A 19,462-nucleotide genomic window follows, 5' to 3' on the forward strand; every position below is an offset into this window, starting at 1 on the left:
GTGTAGATTAGGCCGGGGATATACAGCCGGAGGACAGAGTAGTGTGCTTTTTTAAAAAAAACTGACATTGTTCTATCTGAGAATGGCTGTGTCAGTGCCAGTAAATGGTGATCGCTTTGGTTCTCGTGTAATAAGGGAGTCATTAGATTTTGCAGTAGGCTGCTTGGATGCAGGTATTATATTAAGAGATGCATCGGCTGAGTTTAAGGGTATACAAAGCCTTAATTCTTTTAAGGACCGAGGGGACAGGAGCAGGCAGAAGTAACATCAGGGCCTGCTCCTGCTGGACTCTCCCCCCCCCCCCCACAGAGCAAACTGCCATCTTGGCCCTGTGGGGAAGAAGAAGGACCGAAGGGACAGGAGCAGGCAGAAGTAACATCGGGGCCTGCTCCTGCTGGACTCTTCCCCCCCCCCCCCACAGGGCAAACTGCCATCTTGGCCCTGTGGGGAAGAAGAAGGACCGAGGGGACAGGAGCAGGCAGAAGTAACATCGGGGCCTGCTCCTGCTGGACTCTTCCCCCCCCCCCCCCACAGGGCAAACTGCCATCTTGGCCCTGTGGGGAAGAAGAAGGACTTAGGGGACAGGAGCAGGCAGAAGTAACATCGGGGCCTGCTCCTGCTGGACTCTCTCTCTCTCTCTCTCTCTCTCTCTCTCTCTCTCTCTCCTCCCTCCCTCCCTCCCTGACTCCTTTTCCTTGTGTGTCATGTCTTTATTAGATTGTAAGCTTGAGGGCAGGGACTGTCTTTTTTGCTAAGTGTAAGCCGCTCCGAGAGCCTTTTTTGGCTGAGGAGCGGGGTATAAGTATGATAAATAAATAAATAAATAAATAAATTCTTCACATGTAGAGAGATGAACTTCCCATCACGTCATTTAAGAGGACTGTGGTACCTGAAAACTCGACCACTCCTTTGTCTTCCTAAATAAGTTTAACAAAACATACGCCTTATCTATTTTTGCACCTTTTGGAAACCTTTTTGTTTCTCTACACGTGGTTACGTTCGATAGATGAGAGGTGAATGTGTGTCGTAAGTCTTTTGATAAAGGTGATAGTAAACGTGTCGTCCCCCCCATAACGGACCCATGCACTCATGCAAGTCAGAGGCCCCGTTCAGGCAACATGCTAAACCATGCTGTTTAACTACAAAATGGTTAATGGAATGCATTCCATTAACCATTTTGTGGTTAAGCAGCATGGTTTAGCGTGTTGTCTGAACGGGGCCAGCATTTTGATGCTGTAGCCATCAAGTGATGAAAGGCCTAAGACAACCAGCTATTGTAATGATTTGTAGAGGAAAAGGACAAAAAGGTTCTATTCGTCCTATTACAAATTGCAAAGAAATCCTGTTATACTTACGTATTTCGGGGCAGTTTGGGCAGTGAACTTGGCAAGCTATTTGTCTAAATGTGATTGCTGTCCTCCATAAACACGTGGCCAGTGGAGGGGAGGTTAGCAGCAAGTGTCTTGCCCACTCAATGAACATTTTCTGAGCAAGAATTTGAAACTGCATTTCTGACATCGAAATTCAACACTGTTATCATGATTGCCTTTCAGCTGTGTTCATAATTAGAAAGTAACAAATATATTTTAAAGTTCTTCTTGCTTTCTTCAAATGAAGCAGGTGCAACACTGCTCATGTTAATATTTTATTTATTTATGGCATTTTTATACCGCCCAATAGCCAAAGCTCTCTGGGCGGTTTACAAAAATTAAAACCATGGAAAACATTCAAAATATAAAACAAACAGTATAAAAGCGTAATATAAAATACAATATAAAAACACAACCAGGATAAAATCGAGCAACAGTGCAGAATTTAATACAGGTTTAAAATACAAATTTAAAACAGCAAAGTTAAAATTAAGTTAATAGACTGTTAAAATGCTGAGGAAATAAAAAGGCATAGTGTGTAGATGCCAGGCGAACCTCTGTAGGGAGCTCATTCCACAGCCGGGGTGCCACAGCAGAGAAGGCCCTCCTCCTGGGAGCCACCAGCCTCACTTCCTTTGGCAGAGGCTCTCGGAGAATATTCAAAGTGTGCTGCCTTATCGGAAAGCAGACCTGTATAGCGTTACCTCTTTTTCCATATGGTCTCCTTCCTTAACCACACAGATGATTGAGCTCAGTGACAATGAAAATCCGTGGACAATATTCTTGGAAACGGTCGATCCAGAAATGGCTGCTACAGGGGCAACATTACCCAAGTTCGACAAAGACCGTAAGTACACACTAAAGAACATTCTCCTGGGTCCTGAGATCTGTGTGTCTAGTTCCTCACATCCAAGGGATTTTTGGGACTTTTGTCCCTCATATAGCAGCTCCCTATACCATGTAGCAACCTTATATTCAACTGATGGGTGTTTCACAAACTGAGCGCAATATAATATGGGGATCTGCCATTCAGCGGAAAAGTCAAACATTTCATTGGGTATATCCAAGTTCTTCAGAGCCCTGTGTATCCCAACCACTAAGTATGCAGACCTTCAGGTTACTCTAATTTATTTAATTGTTTGATACATTTTTATCCTGCTCTTCAGCCAAAAAGGCTCTTAAAGGAGCTTACATATGATAAAGAAAAAGATAAGGGTTACAGTCTGAAAGACACAACACGAAAGGAAAATGCGATGGGGGTGGGGGGCAGAAGAGAAAAAAATCTCAAACTCAAGGTGCCAATTCTTCCAAGTTAATTCTTATAATGACCAGCTAGAATCAGTTCGGGGAGATGGTGCTGGTCTTTCCGGAGATCTGATCTTGTTGTGGCCCAGCTTCCCGGCTCCCTCTGCTGCAGCTTGATTTATTCTAAGAATGAATAAAATCACTGGTACTAAACTTGAATATTAGTAATCAGTTCAGATGGATAGGAGCCTGCTTATAAAACATTCCATGCTAAATATTTCACCTTTGCAAAAGTAACTTGAGTACTCATGGAGGTTTTCCTTTTGCTGCCAACTTTTTTGTTTCTGAACTTGTAGATGATGTAATGCTGTTCCTGAAGATGTATGATCCAAAGACACGGAGTTTGAATTACTGTGGACATATCTACACACCTATATCCTGTAAAATACGTAAGTCCATAAGACTATAGATGAGCAACACTTAAACCCATTTTTGTGTGCTCCTATACACAGTGCCGATAGTTGCAGATCATTGTTTCGTTCTTAGGCTGAGTTTAAAAGTATCCCCAGGTTCGTTTTGACACAAATCAGCTTTGGTTGCAAGCAGTGTTGAACCTGGATGTGGTGGTGGGGATTCAGGTGTGTGAGGAGACAGAGATAGAGGGGAATATGTATTGGGCAGGTTCGCACGATCGGGGAAGGAAGATAAGTCACCATGATTCATTTGCCCTCCCTGGTTGTGTGAACCTGGTCATAGTTGCTCTCTGTTCCAGATTGCAAAATCCTACTTTTTTTTTATATCTGCACAAGGCTAGTGTTTCAGCTTCCCTAAATTTTAACAATTTAATTTTGTTGTTTATACTAAACTTGAGAAATGTTTCAGAAGGTTTCTAGAAAGCTGGAAATCTCAAAGCAGTGCTTTTCGATAGTAACAAAAGTAATAATATCTTATCTCCTTCTGTTCTTTCTCCAAAGGTGACTTGCTGCCAGTTATGTGTGAAAGAGCAGGATTTCCCCAGGAATCTAATCTTATCCTCTATGAGGTTTGGAGCACTTATTTTTCCTTAAACTAGATCTCAATGTTGCGGTCATTCATTTAGAATTTTATCTTGGAAGAAAATAGTTCAGTGATGTGTGAAATTTTGTCACCACAGAAACCCTTTACCGCAAGATTTGCACAAAGCAGTCCCAAATAAAGTATCCTTAATTCTATTTCTTTTAAATGAAAATGTTTCTATATAATCAAGTTCACTAAATATTTTTTACAAACATGTACACCAGTGTCAACAATGAGAGAAGTGTTTATTAGAAGACAAAAATGGTAATGGAAATGCATCTAATAACAGCTGTTTTAAGTTTAAACAATTGTATTTAGGTTTGGTAAATCTTTCGTGGAAGTTGGTTTGTTGACACTTCTAGACCTATTGGGGAAACACTAATTTAAGAGTAGCATGATAGATAGAAATAAATAGGTTTAACTTGGATTTCATGGAAAGTTAATTCACTGAACACTGCTGCTGTTTTATTTATTCTTGCATTTCTATATTGGGCTTTCTGGAACCAACCAAGGCAGTTCACAGCAGTTCAAAAAACAAGAATGATAAACAAATACAAACATAATAAAGCAACCTTAAAACCATCACAACAGTTTAAAAAGCCAAGTTAAAAAGATGCATCTTGAACCCTTCATGAATGCAGAGAGGGTGGAGACCAGTCACCACTGCAGAGGGAGAGTGTTGTGGATTTTGGTAGGAACCTAGGAGAAAGCCTTTTCTGGCTACCCCACTGCTGTACGTCTTGAGGCTTGTGTGGGGAATGAGCAGACGTTTCCCCATTATCATTGCTTATTGGATCATGTTCAAAATCAGTGCCCCCAAAGAAGAGGATATTCATCTTTTTGCTCACATATGGTTGTATGTGGGCCACAGCACTCACCCCTGTTTTTCTGAACTCTTCCTGCTTTGTAAAAGGTTGTTATAATCCTGAGAACCTTAAAAGGCCTTGGGGCTGTTCACACAACACGCTATGTTGTTTTGAACTGTGGGTTGTTCGTTGACCTGCAGGTTATCATGCTGTCTGAATGCAGATGGGGTGACTTGTTAACCACCCTGAACAACAAACCATGGGCTCTCAAGATGGCTTGTTCAAGAAAATAAGCCACACTGCATGATTAACAAGCCACCCTGGCTGCATTCAGACGACACGCTAACCCACAATTCAACAGCCAACCCACGGTTCAAAACAACCCACACTCAACCACTAAATGTGGATCGGCATGTTGTGTGAACAGCCACTTTTTCATCCAGAAAAGTACAAGTAGTTGTGTGTGTGTTTGAATGGGGGAGGTGTGTCACAGGTCAGGAAAAGGTAAAAAAAGCCCCATTTAGGTGCGATCCTAGATTGGGCTCTACATTGTCTTGCTTTGTACTGTTTTTATAATTGGAATCGTTTTTAATAGTGTATTCTAAAATGTGATTTTAGTATTCATATGTGAACTGCTTTGGGATTTTATTATATTAAGCAGAATATAAGTAATAAATTAATACATATGTCACACAAAATAAGGAGTCCTGTGGCACCTTAAAGGCTGCTAAATACATTTGCAAACTTATATGCAAATGTCCTTGGCTCATGAAAGTTTATGGCACAATACATTTGTTGGTCTTTATGATGACCTAGGATACTCTTTTCTCGTTTGTGGTGTTATTTGATTATATGTGTGCTGTGACAGATAAATACTATGTATCTGACTGGAAACTGCATAAACGTTTATATTTTGGATTGAAAATTAATTATTCCTGTTTAATAGGAAGTGTGTACCGATTTCTTGCCCCTTTCCTTTTTGCTTCAGGAAGTTAAACCGAATTTAACGGAGAGAATTCAAGACTATGATGTTTCCCTCGACAAAGCTCTTGATGAACTCATGGATGGTGACATCATTGTGTTTCAAAAGTAAGTATTGATTGAGGCTCACAACAGCCTTTGCTACATGAACTCTGAGTAGGTTCTATAATCAGTTTAGTCAGTGTGATAACTTAAACGTTTGAAGTTGTTGTTAATTCATCTGTCTCATAAACTGTTGACTTGGAGAGCTTCTCTCTCTCTCGTGCGCACACCACAGCTTATCCTTGTATAGTAAACTCTGCATTGTTTGAAACTCCTTTACAGAGTGCAGGTCTTGGATTATTTCCAGAGGCTGCACAAAGAACACGAAGTCTTTAAAGACTTCCTATTATCTTTTCAGTGTTTTAAACAACCGTTGTGTGCAGTTACATAAAACGTCTGTGATCTTTTCTGTTAACAGGGATGACCCCGAGAATGATAACTGTGAACTACCGACAGCAAAAGAATACTTTCGGGACCTGTACCACCGAGTTGATGTCATCTTCTGTGACAAAACAATCCCCAATGATCCCGGTTTTGTCGTCACGTTGTCCAACAGAATGAATTATTTTCAGGTATATTTCTCCCCCTTGCAATCCCACCGGTGGAGTCAGGTGCACAGGCAGGGCAGCAGATCCAAACATCTTTTGAAAAAGATCATAGAGTTGAAAGGGAGCCTGGAGGACTTTTCATCCAACTACTACTTCCCTGGCAGATGACCATCTAGCCTCCAGCAAAGGAGAATTCCGCCCCCCACTGAGGCAGTCACTTCCATAGCTGAACAGCCTGTACTGCTAGGACGTTTCTCCTAATGTTTAGTTAAAATTTGCTTCCCTGCAGTTTGTACCCTTGGGTTCTAGTTCTGCAACAGAGAACAGAGAACCAGTCTGCTTTATCTTATGTGTGACATGCCCGTCATATATTTGAAGACCACTGTCATGTCCCCTCTTAACCTTCTCTTCTAAAAGATGTCCCTTTATTCAAGATTGTAATAGATCTCATAAAACGTTTCTGAAATGAGACACCCATCCAATTGCACCTCCATGATTTAATATAAAATAATCATCTCAACTCTAAGTGTCAGCTTTGAAAAGAAAAGAAAAGTCTATTGGTCACCCATCTCTAACCATTGTACAAGGAATAGTACTGTTTCTTTTTCTTCTTTTTTTTACTTTGTTTTAAAAATATGGCTCATCTTTAGGGCTGAGCCAGGCTTTCACATGGGAAACATTTTGGGATGGAAGGGTGGGGTGTGAAGTTCCATTACCTTTATAGTGTGCTATTTGCCCAGTATCCTTGATCTGGCTTTCCTCCTGATGTAATCAGCAACATAGGCAATATGATGACGCCACATTGTCAGCAAGCCAATTCGGAATGCAGACAGGAAGCATTGCCCTCACTCTGAATAACTCCTGACAATCCCAGATATCTGATCAGATTTTTGTTACATGATGACATCATGCCAGTAAACAAGTGAAGGCAATGCTTTGTACCCTCACTCTGAATGGGCAAACACTTTTTATCTCTCTCCTATTTCTCTGGGCGAACCAGCTTCTGCCCCCATTTTGCTTGGCCATTATTTTATGTTGTGTACATGAAAACTTGATTTTTCAGAACATACCAAATTCCTAGCTGTCAGCATTTTTTAGGGGTTGGTGTCAGCTTACAGGTACCAGCCCTGCACAGGATATACAAATACTTCCGGTTCACTTTTGTTTCCATGTGGGTGTGTGAAACATTTTAACGCGTTTGTTCCTTTAGCTGAGCGCAGGTTTGAGTCCAGTTCTCTCAAGCGCCAGGCTGAGGAGAGAGACTCAAGCGCAGTAGAAGTGCATATGATTTGCAGGCAGAAGGGCCCCGGATTCAATTCCTGGCATCTCCAGCTAATAGGGTCAAGTAGTGGGTGAAGGGAAGAAGCCCTCTCAGCCTGACAACTTGGAAAGTAAGTTGTGCTTTCCAGGAGCTTGCACTGAGGCTGTGACCTACACATGCAGCAGAATGAGCTGGTTGGATCCTGAGATGGCAGAATGGACCGTGTTCAGAGTGCAGAAGCACAGTCACTTGTTAATACTCCCTAACATAAACGATATTCTGCAATGGTGTGGGGAGATATATTTCTCCCTCTCCCATAATACTAGAACCCAAAGGGCTTATCCCCATGAAGCTGATGGGTGGGAGATTCAGGACAGATAAAAGGAAGAACTTCTTCACACTGGGCAAAGTTGAACTGTGGGATTTCCTACCACAGGATGTAGTGATGGCCACCAATTTGGATGGCTTTAAAAAGGGGTTGGATAAATGCCTGGAGGATAAGGCTATTAAGGGCTACTAGTCCAGGTAGCCTTATGCTATCTCTAGTATCAGAGGCAGTAAGCCTATATACACAAGAAACTGCCATAGCAGAGAAACTAGTTGGATTTGAACCTTTCTCCTTCTGTGCTAGTTTTCTACTTGCAAGGAGGGTTGCAAGTCCCAGTATGGTGGCATGATGCTGAGTCACAATATCAGAACCATGAATTGTTTGCCAAAAGCCTGGATCACTGTCTGTTCTGATCTTTTTTTTTTTTACATTTATTTTCCTAGGTTGCAAAGACGGTCGCCCAAAGGCTTAATACAGATGCTATGCTACTACAGTTTTTCAAGTCCCAAGGGTAAGAGGCATTCATCTAAATAAATATTTTAGCGTCTATGAAGTATAGTTAATGCAGTTTTAGCACAATAGCAGTCTCTGGGGTTGGTTTCTAATACCCTGAATGTGAGTTCTAACTCCAGTGGTAGATGTGCTACTGGTTACAAATATTCTCACGAGAACCCTGATTGTAAACACTGTCAATGCTGGGTGGGGTATTTATTTATTTTATTGCATTTCTATATCGCTCAATAACTGAAGCTCAATCTTGAGGCACTGGGGGTTACCTTCCAGCAAGTATCACAACAGTGAATCTGGTGGGATTGAAAAGTACGCTAAAACCAGCCTAGCCTAAATAAACAAACAGGCAGCAGCTATCTCAAAATAAATCCCACACACACAAAAGATAATGTGTGTGAGCTCTTGTTCCTCAGTATGTCAGTGCTATGTCAAGAAATCCCATTTTGCCATGTAGGAAGAGCATCTTATATATGAACGAAAATAACGTTATTGGAGGGTGGGAATCCAAACAGGAACAGTGTTGTAATACGTTTATTATTATTACAGTCAAATAAAATCACAAAACAATGAGCAAGCTTTTGAGTTTCACAGGACTCTTCCTCAGACTTGATATTAACAATATAGTAAAGGTTACAGTAGAAGCATTAACAGCATTATGTTACAGTCTTAGGATGATGATTGTTGAAGCTCAGGGAAGATTAATTTGAGCCCATCCAAACCCTTTGTTTATCATCAGATGCCACTGTGTGAACAAAATGCTGTGATGGACCCTTGGCCTGATCCAGCGTGGATCTTCTTAATGTTCATTAACTGTGGAAAACTGGAGTTTCTGCACTGATTTATTCTTGATGTGGGGGGAAAATGTCATAATGGATATTGTACCGTGTAAACTGTCTGTCCAGATCAGATCTTGTAGATCGTGTGCACAGAACTAACTTTGCATTTTTTTAAAAAAATAATGGCCATGTAGAGTTGATCGTAGAGTGAGATTTCTCTTGTGATTTTCTTGTTTAGTTATAGAGATGGCCCAGGTAACCCTCTTAGACATAATTATGACGGAACTTTAAGAGATCTCCTGCAGTTCTTCAAGCCTAGACAACCTAAGAAACTTTATTATCAGCAGGTAGGAGACTTCCTTATTTGTGCAGGGATGGAAATTATTTGGTTAATTTGCAGGATGTCTAAACAGGTCTCTTTTTCCTTGCATCCCTTTAGCTTAAAATGAAAATCACAGACTTTGAAAACAGGAGAAGTTTTAAGTGCATATGGCTAAATAGCCAATTTAGGGAAGAGGTAAGTCCTGTTCTCTTAGCTCATAGCATGGTGTTACAGTGGTCAAAGAAGTAGGTTACAAGCCTTAAACTATTTTTTAATTCAGATCTAATCGCATACTACAATTCGTCCCACAAATAATTATTAAGGCAGAGATGACAAAATATTGGCAGGCTCCAGAATTCAAATTCTGACCTCCACTTTCTCATAATAAGAAAATATTTCAGGAACCAATAAGAGAGTCTCTCTGTAAATTAATGTCTTTTTGAGTTATTACCCAGTACCACAAAATTACAATTTTCTATCCGAACTCTTCTGCTGGAGTATTGCAGAGTGATGTTCTCATTACTCTCAAACCTGTTTTTCTTTGCATAAAGATGTAATTAATATAAAAAAGCTGTAATAAACAAGCCGTTGTTGTTGTTGCTATTATGTATTAGACAGCTTCTAAAAGAAAGATCAAGCTGCATCTTCCAACAAAATTATTCAAAACGATATACCATGTTCCTTCGATTCTAAGACACCCTTTTTTCCCCGTATAAACATCTCTAAAAACGGGGTGCGTCTTAGAATCGCGGGTACGAATATTATTCTTAGAATCAAAGCTTTTTTTGTTGGTGGTACTGAAATTAGTGTGTGTCTTACGATCGATGGCGTCTTAGAATCGAAGAAATACGGTAAAACAACTACAATCAATTTTCATCAAAATACCAAAACGTGCTGACACAGCTAAAACACCAAATGAGCCATAGCCAAAACAACTGATGCATAACAAGCTCATTGTGTGTTTTATAGGAAACTTTTCCTATGTGATGCCTATTCAGAAGCCAGTGTGGTGTAGTGGCTAAAGTGTTGGACTGGGAGTTGGGAGATCCGGGTTCTAGTCCCCACTCAGCCAAGGAATCCCACTGGGTGGCTTTGGGCCAGTCACAGCCTCTCAGCCCAACCTACCTCACAGAGTGGTTGTTGTGAGGATAAAATGGAGAGGAGGAGGATTATGTATGCCTCCTTGGGTTCCTTGGAGGAAAAAAGGTGGGATATAAATGTAATAAATAATAATTTTTAAAAGCGTGGAAGCAGATGCACTCATACACACAGCACTCTCCCCAGTGGGGGATACTTGTGCGGTGGAAAGTGCTTGACACGTTGTTGTTGTTGTTGATGATGTCATAGTCATAGCATTTTATTTATTTCTTGACTGATGTTTCCGTCTTTAACATTGTTTAGGAAATAACACTATATCCAGACAAGCATGGATGTGTGCGGGACTTATTAGATGAATGTAAAAAAGCTGTAGAACTTGCTGAGAGAGGTTCAGGGAAATTAAGGCAAGTGGTTATTTATTTATTTATTTATTTATTTATTTATGTATTTATTTATATAAATGCGTAGCTCTTTTCCTGAGGGTGGCAGAAAAGGGGTGGGTGGGTGTGCGTGTGACTTTAAACCACTTGAAAAAAAAATTGACCCCTAATTTATTGACTTGCTTGGCCACTTAGAACTTTTTGTTTTATTCAGTAACTCTGTCAGGATCAGTGTGATGCAGTTCCAAATGTCAAAGCGTGTGTGTGGGAGGGGAAGGAATAAATCAGGGTTCTAGGAGCGTAGACCAAGCCAGAGGTTGCAATAGGCCTTGCTCAATGTTCTCCCCATCCCCTGGGTACGTCTTCTGCACGAGCCCCGTCAAAGCAAAAGAAGTACAGTTACCAGTTCAGTAGGACCATCTAGTTTTTATAAAGCTGTGTGTTTTTACATCATCTCTTTCTCTTCCCTCGTTAAGGCTGCTAGAAATTGTAAGTTACAAAATAATTGGTGTCCATCAGGAAGATGAATTGTTAGAGTGTTTATCGCCAGCAACGAGTCGGACGTTTCGAATAGAGGTCAGTGCAATACAAAATAAACTGTGTGTATTTGAACTGTCAGAGTGAAGCCACAGTAGACGTAACGTGTGCAGGGAGAGATTCTACGTTTGCAGCAACTGGTCAGGGGCTGGGCTCATCTGCTGTTGTGATTGGACGTAGATGGGCTCTCTTACTTCCTCCTGCCCCAATCGAGAGAAACCAGGAAATTGCCTTATCAGGGCCCACACCACACTTCCAACGCTTAGGGCCTATGGAAATCCTTTCTGGATGCAAAAGAGAATATTGTTCTCCCAGAGCAGCCTGACATTGAGGCAGGGAGGAGCAGATGTTACATATCTTTTGGGGAGGTGGAGGGTGGGTGGGTAGTGAGAGACATATCTGACCTACAAGGTGCAACCCACAAAAAAGTTCTCCAATGTAAGCATCATTGAAGTAAACAGGAGCTGCACAGTTGAGTCTTCCTCAGGAGAACTTTCCAGAAGGTTGTGGGTTTGGGTTGCCCATTTAGATTTTCTACCTCGGGCACCAAGATGTCTTGTATCAGGTCTGAATGTCACTAGCTCCAGAACACCACAATACAACACTTTTTTTAAATAAACCAAAAACTGCTTTCCCTATTTTAAATAAACGAAAAATTCAGGCAACTATTACGCAAACAATTCAAAAGCATTAGTACCATAATACCTATTTTAGGAGCTGCTTAAAAGTCACAAAGTAGTGAGCAGACTTTCTGAGTTCATCGAACTCTTGGTCAGGCTGGACATTAAGCCAAAAAACAAAACAGGCACCGGGAGAAAATGTTGCTGAGTGTGATGGAAGGCCCAAGTCTACCGCTTGCAGTAATCTTAAGACAGGAAGTAAGTGGAGTTTTGCAAACTGAATAAGACGTGCTTGCTGCAGTAATACTACAGCTTGCACCGAAGGCGTGGTCTGAGGATGCACGATGTAGCTGATTGGATGCTAAGCAGTTATTTGGGCATCTGCTCACTCTTCTTCCCTTGTCAGCCAGGCTCCTTGGTTCCCACCTTTTTGCACCAAGCCCAGTCCAGCCTAATTAAGGCTGCATATACAAGTGAAAGACTCCATGCTCAGCAACCTCTGTTTCTCTCTTACCCAACTCTTCCCGCCCCATTTGAAGCTCAAAAAGCACACTCAAAAACTTGCTCATTTGTGACCTTTTCATTGGTTCCTAATGAAGTTACTGCACTACTGTTGCTTTCGTATTTTATAAGTTTGGCATCAAAAGCTCGGTTTCCGTTTACTCGTGCTTTTACCTATTTCTTCTGCTAATGCTTCTGCCTGATGCAGCTGATGTGTTGCTGTTCTTGAATGCAGGAAATCCCCCTGGATCAGGTAGATCTAGATAAGGAGAATGAGATGCTCATTACAGTGGCTCATTTCCAGAAAGAAGTTTTTGGGACATTTGGCACTCCTTTCTTGCTAAGGATACACCAGGTGAGTCCTTTTGCTAAACGGACTGTCAGTGCTGCCTTATACACGTGTTAATTTAAAGGAAAGGCTCTTGTCTTGCGTTCTATGACTGTGGATTATCTAGAAGGTGCAGTTCTGTCATTGTCGTTTCTTGCTTATATACGCTACTCTGCTTCCCATTATTCAGGTGCCGGTTCTTTTGTCCCTTTCTTCCAAAATGTATACAGTTCCACATGTGCAAAAGGATCTTGGTCAGGGAGCAGCTCGTTAGATTGGTGCCTCTGTGTGAAGTTCAGCTGATTAAGCGCTCTTTCTCTCCCTCCAACACTTTTTTATTCTTTTGGCCATCATGTCTAGTGCAGGAACTGAACAGTGGTTTAAGTGTGCCAGTGAGCGTCGATAGTGATAGAACCTGTCTTGGACCTGTGTTCAGGTCCTTCTTGAGCCATGAACACACACACACCGGGTAGGACTGGGCTGGTCACTTCTGTGCCTCATTTACGTAAAGTATTTTTTAGGGGTGTGCACGGACCCCCCACTCCACTTCACTTTAAGATCCACCATTTTCGGATCGGCCCGCTCCGCCCCGCCCCCACTCCACCTGTGCCCACTCTGCTCCGCTCAGAGCTCCGGATCCGGATCGGAGCTCCAGTCCCCCCCATAGGGGGGGTTACCGGGCCCTGCCGCCATCACCGCCCATGCGGCGACGGCGGCAGAGCCCGGTAAGGAGGAGGGGGGCCTTACCTGCCTCCGTCCTTGGTCCGTCGCCGTCTTCAATTGAGCCCGTGGTTCCACCAGGAAGTCTGGGCCGCAAGTGCGGCCCAGACTTCCTGCTGGAACCACGGGCTCAATTGGAGACGCTGATGGACCGCGGATGGAGGCAGGTAAGGGAGAGGAGGGCGGGGGGCGTTACCGGGCCCTGCTGCTATCACCGCATGGGCGACAGCGGCAGGGCCCGGTAAACCCCACTTACCTTTCCGGCGGAGCTCCGGATTGAGGCGAAGGATCCGCCTTCACCTCGATCCTCTTCGCCACGCTCCGCCAGCCCCCCAATCCTCTTCGCCTCCGCCTTAAGGGCAGGTGAAGCCCCCCGCTCCGCTACTGCTTCTCCGGTCCGATTAGAAGCGGAGCACATCCCTAGTATTTTTATGTTGCTACTCAGCCGGAAAGGCTGCTGAAGTGACTTACGTATAATCAGTAAAACAAGGTAGTCCCTCATAGCCTTTCATTCTGAAAAGGCATGATGCCCAAGGAAAAAGGAATGGGGAGGTAAGAGGAAAACGATTCCTTCGGTAACGCTGCTAAGACAACACCTGCTTCCCCCTCTCCTCCTTAGTACAGTACTTGTGAGTATAAAATGGCATGAAATTCGTATACTGGCCTGAATTCATATAAGTGTAGTCAGTGACTTAAGAAGTGTCAGTATAGATCAATATCCACCAAAGCTAAAGAATATAAGGAGTGTGGTGGCCTGTTTTTGTGTGTGTTTGTGTTAAAAAAGAATGTTGCAAAAGGAATGAGCTTTGCAAGGGTTCGGCTGAGCTATATGTTGGCGTACGTGTTGGGCAGTCTTTAACCTGGCGGGTTTCAGGCCTTGGTTTGCATTCATTTGTTTTTGTCTGCTGGTTTTTCTAGGGTGAACATTTTCGAGAGGTGATGAAGAGGATTCAGACAGTACTGGACATCCAGGAAAAGGAATTTGAAAAGGTATCTCAGCATGGTGTAGCTTCCGCAGTGTGTTCTTCAGAGTAGGCACGAAGGTGGCGTGGCGGCAGGGGAGCTGACCTGTTCCTTTTGCCCTTGGTTTCCCACCTCCAGTCAGTGACCTAGTTCGCATGGCACGACAAGCCACCATTGCTTAATTTACCGATGGGCTTGCCATGGCTTGTCGTGTTGTGCGAACCCAAGTGGCAGAGGGCATTTGAGGGTTAGACAGCCCACGGTTTGTTTTAGGGTTATTTGCGTGTTTTCTAGCCCTCAAACAACCTCTGCTGCCTGGCTTTGCATGATGAGACAGGCCCAGCGGGTAAATTCAGCCACAGTGGGCTGTCGTACTGTGCGAACCAGGCCAGTAAGCCTCCTGTAACAGTGCAAGTGCTTCTTCCGCCACGTGCACAGGAAGTTACGTATTTGGGGACGGGGCTTTTTAGTGCTCCCGGGGCCCAGCATACAAAGCAGCAAGGTTTCTGCCTCCCCTCCCCACAACATGGCGGCCAGCTAAACGCGATAAGGCCTTCAACGGCCGATTAGTATATGATAGATTATGAGGAAATGCAAACAAGACTTGGACTGTTAAAAGTCTTCAGTAATAATTTTATTGACAATGTGTGATGCATTCGTGCTTGAGCTCTGATCCCCCCCTTTCCCCCCCATTCTTCCTGAAGTTTAAGTTTGCCATTGTAATGATGGGTCGACACCAGTATCTAAATGAAGATGAATATGAAGTGAACTTGAAAGATTTTGAGCCCCAACCCGGTGAGTTATCTGTTTACCCCAATTCTAGGAGTTTTTGGTTCCTTCAAAAATCAGTGGGGCTGATTTCTAGGTCTGGGAGGGGCCGTGGCTTTGGGGCAAAACCCTCCAACCCACTCACCCCCATACACACTCTTTACATGGATGCAGTTTATCTTCAACCACTAGAATCATCTGCTGTTTATTTATTTATTTATTTATTTATTACATTTTTATACCGCCCAATAGCCGAAGCTCTCTGGGCAGTAATAAAACAACCAACATGTTAAAAGCACAAATACAAGATACAGTATAAAAAGCACAACCAGGATAAAACCATGCAGCAAAAATTGATATAAGATTAAAATACAGAGTTAGAACAGTAAAATTTAAGTTAAGATTAAAATACTGAGAGAATGAAAAGGTCTTCAGCTGGCGACGTAAGGAGTACAGTGTAGGTGCCAGGTGGACCTCTCTGGGGAGCTGATTCCACAGCCGGGGTGCCACAGCGGAGAAAGCCCTCATCCTAGTAGCCAGACTGGGGAAGACCTCTCTCTGGGACCTTGGAAGCCGCTGCCCCAAATGGGCCTTGTTGAGCACGTCACAAGTCACCAATACAAAGCTAGTAGGTTCTAAGTTGTGCAGGTCTGGGTTAGATAGACAACTGTACTCACTTGATATATGGCTGTTTCTTACATCTTAAGTTACGTACAAAACAGTCTGAAAGTCTGTTCACGAGCCTGCCTATGCCCTGAGAACTTCAGGGGAGGCCCTTCTCTCGGTCCCACCACCATCACAAGCAATGCTTGGTGGGAACGTGGGAGAGGGCCTTCTTGGTGGCTGCCCCGGGGCTCTGGAACTCCCTTCCCAGGGAAGCTAGAATCATAGAATCATAGAATAGCAGAGTTGGAAGGGGCCTACAAGGCCATCGAGTCCAACCCCCTGCTCAATGCAGGAATCCACCCTAAAGCATCCCTGACAGATGGCTAGACCGGCTCCCCCCTTACTATGCTTCTGGAGGCAGGCAAAAGCTTTTTTTGTTCCAGCAGGCCTTTTGAGGGGGAAAGGATGTGCTGGATTTTTTGATTTGTTATTTCTATTTTAAATGTTTTAATATTACAGCGGATTTAACTATATTTTTAACTTCTGTATATTTCTAACTATATGTTTTAAATGTATATGGTTTAATTTTGCAAAGCCGCCTTGAGTCCCAGTATTGGGGGAAAGGTGGGATGATGATGATGATGATGATGATGATGGTGATGATAATAATATCTTTCTCTCTCTCTCCTTTTCCCTGCCCACCTCTAGGCAACATGTCTCATCCAAGGCCATGGCTAGGGCTTGACCATTTCAACAAAGCCCCAAAGAGAAGTCGCTACACATACCTTGAAAAAGCTATTAAAATCCATAACTGACTTACCCTCTCCAGTTTGTTCGAGGCAAAAGGGGCAACAATAAGTGTGTGCGTGTGCGTGCGTGTGTGTGTGTGTGTGTGTGTGTGCGCACCTTTTTAACAACCGTAGGACTTTTGGTACACGTGCACTCGATCGGAAGTCTCCAGCAAGAAGATTTGCTGCTGATTTATTAAGTTTATTTTGAGGCTGTTCAGTTTGGCTTCTCTGTATCTATTATTGACTGCCCTGGGTTTTTTGTTTTTTTTTTTTTGGAGCAAAAATGAAGGTGTTTTATAAAAGCTTGGGTGCCAATGAGAGTTTTTATGGGAAATGTTAACAAGGCAAGATTGTCGGCGTAACAAGGGAAGGGTTGAGTAGAACAGTTGACATTGGCAAAATATTTGTCTGTAGTACATTGAACGGGGCGGCCTGTGCTGGCCCCCCTCCCCTCCCCTCCCTCCCCTCCCTCCCCTCCCCTCCCTTCCCTTCCTCCTCCCAAATGCGTGGTACCTGCCATCACTGCAGCTCGCTGGCACTATGGTTAGGCTCACGTTCAATTTATTTCCTTCAGTTATATACTTTAAATGACATTTTTGTGCATTTGTAAATGCAAAAGAGAAACTCACGTCATCAATAAATAGCAATCTCTACATCATTGTGTATACTGTTGGCACTTATTCGGGAAATATATTTTTTTTTGGTCTCTTCAATCAGCCTAGGATTTCTCTTTTTTTTTAATTATATTATTATTATTTTAAATAAATGAATTTTTGAGTCAAATTTGTTTTCCCGCCCACCCCCGCCCCCTCTTCCACATCACCTTTTGCCAAGGGAAGAAGTCAAAACCCTTGAAGGAGATAACGGCATCTTTGCATTCCTTTTAGAAATAAAATCCCCTGGTTGTGATCCGATGTGTGAGCATAGTACCAAGACCTCGACGGACCTGCAGATGGAGAAAACATCGTCTTTATAATGAATTTAGCTAATCTGGGGAGACAAGCAAAATAGCCTTTTAGCACTGAGGGCATGTTCACTAGCGTTTAGTAAGCTGTTGACTTTGTAAAAAAAAGGGGGGGTTTGGGAGGGGGCAGAAAATGAAATTGTATATTTAACGAAGGAACGTGTACAATTTAACACTTTTTTGGTGGGTGGGGTGGGGGGTGGGCAAGGTGAGTCTGCAAGTGAATTTCACAGATGTCAATATTCATTGTGTGTAGTTTTATTTCAGTCCCCCGACCTCTTTCCCATTTTAGTTTGGAGCTAACGACAGCCCGTGTGTCTATATCAATTTTTTCGAGTGCGGTAAAACTATAGAATCTGCAATTTACACTCCCCCCTTCTTCTTCTTCTTCTTCTTCTTCTTCTTCTTCTTCTTCTTCTTCTTCTTCTTCTTCATTTTTTAAAAAATTCACATTCTTTTACCTTCTCCCTTTCCTCCATTCCCCTCCTTCCTCTCAAGTATTTTATTTTGTTTCTGTAGCTGCAGTGTGCAATGATTCTTCCTGTATATTGCCTTTTTTTGCTGGAAAAAAAATGTTGTATGTTGAATAAAAATTTTCTATAAAATTTTACTTCAGTGAGTGATGGCCTGGACGTTGAAGAAGACCGCTACTCTCCTTGCAAGTACGGTTTTGTGAAAATTTTATTGAGAACAGGATTTTCATTTTTTATTATTTTGCCGATACCCAGTTTTGAAATTTGGTCTTAATTTAGGGCTACGGGTAAGTTCATCCATTACTTGTATTTGTATATGTTGATAGCCAAGATGGGTATCACTACTGCAGAATGAAACAGTAAATATTGTGAGAATTCATAAAATACAGTCAACCTCTACAACCAGCAGTTAAAATAGCAATATGTGTTAATTCCAGAGTCTCGGGGGAAGGTTAGTTTGTTAAGAACTTTCATACAGAAAGTACAATCATGACATAACCATTCCTGCTGATATTTTCTCATCAGCCCAGTGTAAAAAGAAGAATATTTCCATGAAATCGTCCTTCCCCAGATGTCTTGCCCAATTGATCTTGATTAAATCCTATACTGGAGTAAGCATTGAAGCCGTAATTTGTCTATTTGATAAAAGGATTTCTACTTCTCCCTTCAAATTAGTGGTGTTCAACTGGAGGCATGATTAATTTTGGATCTCATTTTGGTACTTCGCAAAGCAGGGCAGTGTGACTTGGTCCTAATCTACACCTGCCATTTATCCCGGGGTGCTCACAACGTTGTCCCTGCGCACCCAAATGACGCACAGCTGATCCCAGGGTAAACCGAGGACAAGCACTCCGTTCTTTCGGGATATCTGGGACTGCTTTTTTTCCTGGGGTTTTCTGCCGTCTCAGGAGCATCCTAGGCTCTGCGGGCGGCGTGTCTTTCCCTCCCGGGGTCCTCCCTTTTCCCCGCGAGCAGTGGGGCTCAGGAAACGGGCACGAGGCTGTGCGTGGTGAGTCCACGAGCATCAGGTGTGAGGGGGAGAGCATTTTCACCACCTTTGGGATGGCAGTCGGCGTCTTCCATCGCCGAGTTCGTTGGGGTTTTATTTTACTTTAAAAAAATCACCTTGGCACAGGATTGTGCCTGTGCAATTGTGCAAACATCTCTTTTTTTTAAAAAAAAAAAGGCGCCCCGGAACATCCCTATTTGCTTCCGGGCTGACTCGCTGGCGTGTAGCCCCTGAGGGACGATCCTGGAAGTGGAAAACTCCGTGATCGTCCCTCCCCAAAGAGCTGCAGGAGTAGATGAGCCCTTGGACTACATCAGGCACAACTCACTTGGCCTTAAAACCAAAGTGTGGAGCTTGGCTTTGGAAGATCTGAGGCTCTGACTTGAATGGAGCAAAGATCAAATGGCTATATGCTTACTTTTTGATAGCCCATTCTGAGTGGATGAAGTCTGCCGAATG

General features: G+C 42.9%; 1 protein-coding gene across 2 annotated transcripts in view; it reads left to right on the forward strand.

Moving 5' to 3' along the window:
- The window catches only part of USP7 (ubiquitin specific peptidase 7), an 86,181-nt gene extending 68,969 nt beyond the window's left edge, over positions 1–17,212 (forward strand). For both annotated transcript variants that reach the window (XM_063143539.1, XM_063143540.1), the window contains exons 18-31: positions 2,112–2,217; positions 2,972–3,064; positions 3,590–3,657; positions 5,466–5,566; positions 5,919–6,072; positions 8,081–8,148; positions 9,162–9,270; positions 9,363–9,440; positions 10,647–10,747; positions 11,200–11,299; positions 12,617–12,736; positions 14,348–14,419; positions 15,097–15,187; positions 16,475–17,212. In XM_063143539.1, coding sequence (XP_062999609.1) covers positions 2,112–2,217; positions 2,972–3,064; positions 3,590–3,657; positions 5,466–5,566; positions 5,919–6,072; positions 8,081–8,148; positions 9,162–9,270; positions 9,363–9,440; positions 10,647–10,747; positions 11,200–11,299; positions 12,617–12,736; positions 14,348–14,419; positions 15,097–15,187; positions 16,475–16,581 — 1,368 coding nt within the window. In that variant the 3' untranslated portion in view covers positions 16,582–17,212. The remainder of the gene's footprint in view (positions 1–2,111; positions 2,218–2,971; positions 3,065–3,589; positions 3,658–5,465; positions 5,567–5,918; positions 6,073–8,080; positions 8,149–9,161; positions 9,271–9,362; positions 9,441–10,646; positions 10,748–11,199; positions 11,300–12,616; positions 12,737–14,347; positions 14,420–15,096; positions 15,188–16,474) is intronic.
- The last annotated feature ends 2,250 nt before the right edge of the window (positions 17,213–19,462 follow it).

The sequence above is a fragment of the Elgaria multicarinata genome, chromosome 17 (genome assembly GCF_023053635.1).
Source record: "Elgaria multicarinata webbii isolate HBS135686 ecotype San Diego chromosome 17, rElgMul1.1.pri, whole genome shotgun sequence".
NCBI classification, from domain to species: domain Eukaryota; kingdom Metazoa; phylum Chordata; class Lepidosauria; order Squamata; family Anguidae; genus Elgaria; species Elgaria multicarinata.